This window comes from Pan troglodytes, chromosome 1 (genome assembly GCF_028858775.2).
Source record: "Pan troglodytes isolate AG18354 chromosome 1, NHGRI_mPanTro3-v2.0_pri, whole genome shotgun sequence".
NCBI lineage: Eukaryota > Metazoa > Chordata > Mammalia > Primates > Hominidae > Pan > Pan troglodytes.
The window spans coordinates 25849907-25855906 of record NC_072398.2 but is presented as its reverse complement, the minus strand read 5'-3'; the positions used below and the strand labels follow the sequence as shown (position 1 = coordinate 25855906).

The 6000-nt window shown below is 48.8% G+C and overlaps 1 protein-coding gene across 8 annotated transcripts in view; it reads right to left on the bottom strand.

Annotated features, from left to right (window-relative positions):
- Window positions 1–1149: 1149 nt before the first annotated feature.
- SUSD4 (sushi domain containing 4) overlaps window positions 1150–6000 on the bottom strand; it is a 153352-nt gene continuing 148501 nt past the window's right edge. For all 8 annotated transcript variants that reach the window (XM_063809907.1, XM_063809919.1, XM_063809920.1 and 5 more), the window contains 2 exons: window positions 3570–3952; window positions 1150–2543 (listed from right to left, as the gene is read on the bottom strand). In XM_063809907.1, the coding sequence (XP_063665977.1) occupies window positions 2515–2543; window positions 3570–3952 (412 nt within the window). In that variant the 3' untranslated portion in view covers window positions 1150–2514. The remainder of the gene's footprint in view (window positions 2544–3569; window positions 3953–6000) is intronic.

The window sequence follows — 6000 nt, the reverse complement described above, 5'->3', positions numbered from 1 at the left end:
GCCATGGGGGCAGTGCTACCTGAAGCCTTGAAAGCTCACCCCTCACCTAGGATGCTGGACATGGAGTCAAGGGAGATTATTTTGGACCTTTAAGATTTAGTGTCTGCCTTGCTGGGTTTTGAACTTCTGTGAGTCCTCTTACCCCTTTGTTTTGGCTGATTTCTCCCTTTTGGAATGGCGATGTTTACCCAATGTCTGTTCCACTATTGTATCTTAGAAGTAAATAACCTGATTTTGATTTTACAGGCTCACAGCTATAAGGAAGTTCCCCTGAGTCTCAGATGAGATGATGGACTTTTGAGTTGATGCTGGAACAAGTTAAGACTTGGGGGATGAATGACTGTATTTTGCATTGAGAAAATCACATGAGATTTGGAAGCCTAGGGGGTAGAATGCTACAGTTTGGTTTCTTTGATCCCTCCAAATCTCATGTTGAAATGTGATCCCCAGTGTTGAAGGTGAGGCCTAATGGGAGGTGTTTGGGTCATGGGAAGGATCCCTCATGAATGGCTTGGTGCCGGCCTTCAGTAATGAGTGAATTCTTGCTCTATTAGTTCCCACAAGAGCTGGCTGTTAAAAAAAGCCTGGCCCCCTCCCCTTTCCCTTGCCTCCTCCTGCCATGTGTTCTCTGTACATGCCGGCTCTCTTTTCCCTTTCTGCAATGAGTGGAAACACCCTAAAGCCCTCATCAGAAGCAGATGCTGGTGCCATGCTTCCTGTACAGCCTGCAGAGCTGTGAGCCAGATAAACCTTTTTTCTTTATGCATTACCCAGCCTCAGATATTCTTTATAGCAACACAAGTGGACTAAGACACTGTGCTACCTGTCTTCCCAAGTGCTGCGGGCTGGAGAGGCAACCCTGTACTTGGTCTGCCAGTCAGGCAGCTTGATGTTGCTGCTGTCTACTTTGTAGGGGAGAATATCAGAGATAGCCCCTCATGCCTCTTCTGAACTGCCTAGTAGAAAATGAGGCACTTGCCCAGTGGTCTCTGAGACAACCTCCATTTAGAAGGTGATAACACACACTGCTGTTATCTCCTTCCATCTCTTGTTCTTAATCTTACATTGAATCCCATCATCCATGATCACTGTCACCACCCCACTCCTGCCCACCCGACTCTACTGCACTATTAAAGTCACGCTTCAAACTGTCATTTTCTTTTAATTTTTAATCAGTCTGTGTCAAGAAGAAACAGGACTTGATCAAGCTTCCAGCCCTCACCACTCTATCAGCATAGCAATTTTAAGGATCAGAGTTTTGTTTACATTTGTCTGAAACCAAGAGAAGGAAAGGAATCAACTCCACAGATCAACATGTATTTGAAGAGACACTTCAGGACACTTTGGGAAATTTTTTAATCAATCAGTTTCTTAGGAACAACACCCAGTGGGCACGATGAGACCCTCAAAGTAGGAATGCAGGAATGATAGGCAGGTGAGGTGGCTGAGCTATCTGGGCTGGGAGGCCAGCCTCGTGGAATCTTAGGACAAATAAAAGGGGGAAAAATCCAACCTCACACTTTTTTTGAAGGCTGGATATGTTTACAGAAACAATTTCTGTTTTGGAAAATAAATGTATGGTTCAATTTGGGGCTGGGGGAACAATGACAATTGTCAACTAGAGACAGGCTCATGATTCTGAGATAAATGTTAAGTGGAGTCTTTTTAAAATGCTGAAACAAAACATTACCTTGGTTACTGTCTCCATCATGAGATGTATTTGAACACATTCTGACCATGTGTAAAAACCACCAGATTTACCCAATGCCATGGATCCATGTGCCACACCATGAATACAAACACTGATGATATGTTACCAGAAGACAGCACAGAGTTCATGAGCTCTACTTTGTGAAGAAATTTCCAGAAAGCAGAGTCTGCCCATCTTTCCTTTCCTTTCTCACTGCAACTGCCACATCCTGCTTTAGTCTTGCTTCGAGTAGAGTTGTCTGGATGAAGGAAGATTCTCCAAATGTCACACAAGGACCTTTCCTTTGGGAGCTGGTCCCTTGCTGAGGGTGCAGGAGGCTCTGCTGTTCTTCCAGCATCTCAACACAAACTTTCTGCAGAGGCTGACCCATCCAAATTTGGAGTCCAGAGACAATTTGAAGCAGATGTTAGGAGCAAATTTACATGATGTGACATGCTTTCAGAGGGGGCGGGGAGTACTTGCCAGTCAATGGGATGCGTGATGATTCGGTGGGATGTGCGTGGAATTGTCCCATGTTCCACAGCACGATACACATTTAACACCTCCATCCAAGACCACGTGAGGGCTTCCCTGCTGCCCCGGTTCCCCATGGGTCTTGGCGAATCCTCAAATCTCATTTAAAAGCACTGCCATTGCAGTTTGTCAGCCTCACTGTGGAGCCTGAGATGCATAATGTGAACTGCGGTCCCCATGTAGACAAGTTAGACATTTTGCCCCCAGGCTCTATCCTTCTGTGACCTCACTCCAAGATACAAGGTCCTTTCCCCAAAGGAGCAGGAGAGTCATCTGGATCTTGACCCATATTAGGGATCTTCTTCCATTAGAGGAATCTCTGTAAAAGAAGAGACGGTTATTAGCTTAACATAACCAGAAAACACCATGACGATCTGGAATTATATGCCTCATTAAAATATCTACAGTTTCTCAAATCAGTGAGGAGAAGAAAATGTTAAGTTCCACATACCAGTTAATAACCAAATAAATCAACCTCCCATACAACATCTTTCTGTAACAATTGTTTTTTGCCAGGAAACAATTATGATCTTATTTCCAGTTCATAAAAAATAAAATGTTAGATCTTAACCATAGGCCTTAATGGTCACACAAGCCAGAAAGTTGCAAATTCAAGTACAGAAAGGCAGCGTGGTTTACAGAAAAGGAACACTGTGGTGGCCCAGGAGACCTCTGTTTCCACGTCATTACTGCCATTTACTCTCAATATAAGCCAAATTAGTGCTCTCATTTGCAAAGTGGCACTGGGGCTCCCCTTCTGTAGGAAACAGAGACCTAATCAATCTGACACATTTTCCTTATTTTACCATGAATCTACCCTTCCTTGTGCCAGGTACACATGCATCTTTTACTTCACATCTGGTAAAAATAACTTCTATGTACACAGAACTCTGGGGCTAGAACACACTGCTGGGCCCTAGTGCGTGCCTCTGGATCCTTCTTCCTGGCATGTATGTGCCATCCTGTCCCTAAGCCCCACTTCCAGGAGTCCTATCTAATTAAGGAATAAAGAAGAAAAACATTCCAGATCATACAGACACTACAAAAATGAAGCACCGGCCACTGCTGCCTTTCTACTCTGGATGGCTCAGTGCCTTTTGGTGCCTCTTGAAATTTCCATTAATGGGCTCATTACTTGCAAGATGATGATCATTCCCTACAATAATTGGCCTTGCCCAAGGCCTCCACATGGAGAGAGAGCATGAAGCAATTTAAGCTGAGTGAGAGGTAAACAGATTGATTCGACTGTGCTGGGGGGTGGAGCGTGCGTAGCAAGGAGCTGGCTTGAAGATGCTGGTGCGGAGGTGTTTGCAGGTGTGGCTTGGGCCCTGGGGCAAGCACTTACCATCTGCAATGTCGATGCCTGGGCTGGTGGATGCCACCTCCTCTGCCGTGCTGGCAATTGTGTCAGGGTTGTCCGAAGCAGGGTGGGTGCTCTCTTGGCACCTGGGAGGTGAATACAGACTTTGGAGCAGCTCAGAAGAGCCTGAGACGCTGTCACAGGTTTCTGACTCCCCTGGGCCTGTGTCCGTGTCCCCTGAGCCGGGGTATGCTGGGGGGCTCTGGTCATCCACGGGTAAGGGGCAGCCCTGGCCCACAGAGGCCATGTACCCGGGGCCTAAGGCACTCAAGCCGCCACTCACAGCCTCGTCATAGGACGGGAGCATGACGGGCACGCCGTCTACCACCACAAAGTCAGGGTCACTGCTGGAACTCCGGGGAGGCCCCCTGTGTAAAGGAAAGAAGTGCCAACATGTGAGAGCCATGCCACTCTGGGGATGAGGCCACCCACACTCCCTCCTGCACTCGGGGTCCTCAGGACCCACGATGGGCAGCAGAGTCCCGTATGGAGGATAATATGGAAGAACCAGCCTCCTTTCAGGGACTCCTCTGGAAGATGATGCTGCCATCCCGGCTGCCCATGCTCCGGAGAGAGGAGGTTTTCTTTTTGTCACTCTCTCGTGTCCTCCTGCCTCTGGGCCTTACTATCTCCTCATGCTTTTTCCCTTGCTCCTTTGACCTGTGGGCTTTGGCCTTCTGGCCATAAGCTCATGGAGCAGGGGACAACATAACCCTTTCTAACAGAGCATCCCAGTGCACCTCTGAAGTGTCCTGTAGGATGGGACTGAAAGTGGGATAGCACTGTTAAAAGTATAGAAAATAGGTCAGGTGTGGTGGCTCACACCTGCAATCCCAGCACTTTGGGAGGTTTTGCTTGAGCCCAGGAGTTTGAGACCAGCCTGGGCAACATAGTGAAACCCTGCCTATACAAAAAATAAAAATGTTAGCCACATGTGGTGGCACGTGCCTGTAGCCCCAGCTATTCAGGAGGCTGAGGCAGGAGGATCCCTGGAGCCCAGGAGTTTGAGGCTGCAGTGAGCCATGATCGCACCACTGCACTCCAGCCTGGGTAACAGAGCGAGATGTTGTCTCATAAAAAAACAAACAAACAAACAAACAAAAAACAGTAACTGTGGACCCTCAGTGCCCAGAGGGACTAGCTGGCCCTATGCTCATCATGTTTCTTTGTTGTTTTCTGCATTCAGTATAAAAATCACTACATTTTAGTCTAGATTAAAAAAAAGAAAAAGAAAAAAAAGGAAAGAAGGGAAAAAAAGGAAAGCTGTGGGCACTATGTCACTACCCCGTTCAAGCTGCGCAGGCTCACCGCCACCTCCTGACCCCCCGCCACTCTTCTAAGCAAGGCCCGGGTTGCTGGTGTGAGGGCTCCAGGAGCGGCGGCAAAGTGAGTCTGCATGTCTGCAGGGCTCCCTCACGTGGGCGCGCACACAGTTCCTGGCCTGCTCCCTTTGCTTCTCAGCACTCTGCACATTCAACACTGCCTGATTGGAGCCCGGGGCGTCTGACATCACAGCCTGGGCTCCATGTGACCCCCATACTCTGCTCCTGGCCTCAAGAGGAACCCAGGGTGGCTAATAAGTAGCCAATAGAACTTGGTTTCTTCCTTCTTTTTTTTTTTTTTTTTTGAGATAGAGTCTCACTCTGTCACTCAGGCTGGAGTACAGTGGCACGATCTTGGCTCACTGAAACCTCCGCCTCCCAGGCTCATGCGATTCTCCTGCCTCAGCCTCCCAAGTAGCTGGGATTACAGGCATGCGCCACCACCCCCAGCTAATTTCTGTATTTTTAGGAGAGACAAGGTTTCACCATGTTGGCCAGGCTGGTCTTGAACTCCTGACCTCAGGTGATCCACCTGCCTCAGACTCCTAGAGTGCTGGGATTACAGACGTGAGCCACTGTGCCCGGCTGGAACCTGGTTTCTTATTGTCTCTGCTGGGAACTGGTGCTGAGGGAGGAGGCCAAAGGTAAAATATGAGGAAGGGAAGACCCAGCTGGGTGGGCAGACCCTGAATCTCTGAGTGCTGGCGGCAGGGGCTCTAAACCCAAGAAGATGAAACGTCTGGGGGTGGAGGGGAAGCACAGGCTGTGTGTCTCTCTAATGCTCAAGTCCACGGACTTTTTGAAACATCTTGCAAAGGCTTGGAGATTATGGTGGTGGACTCCTTGTCCCGCAGCTCTTAAAGACTGCCCAGAGAGGGCGGGAGACCACCAAGACCATGCTCTTCAGGGGGCAGAAGGCAAGAGGCAGGAGGAAAGGAGGAGCTTGCTCCGAGCCAGACTGCTCTCCCTCCACAGCCACCAGTAGTTACTGCTTCCTTCACAATGACGCTCCCTTCCTCTCCGGCCACTTCACTGTCTTGTGCTGGCCTCCTCTTCTCACTCAGGACTCCCTGCCTCCTCACCATCCCTGGCAC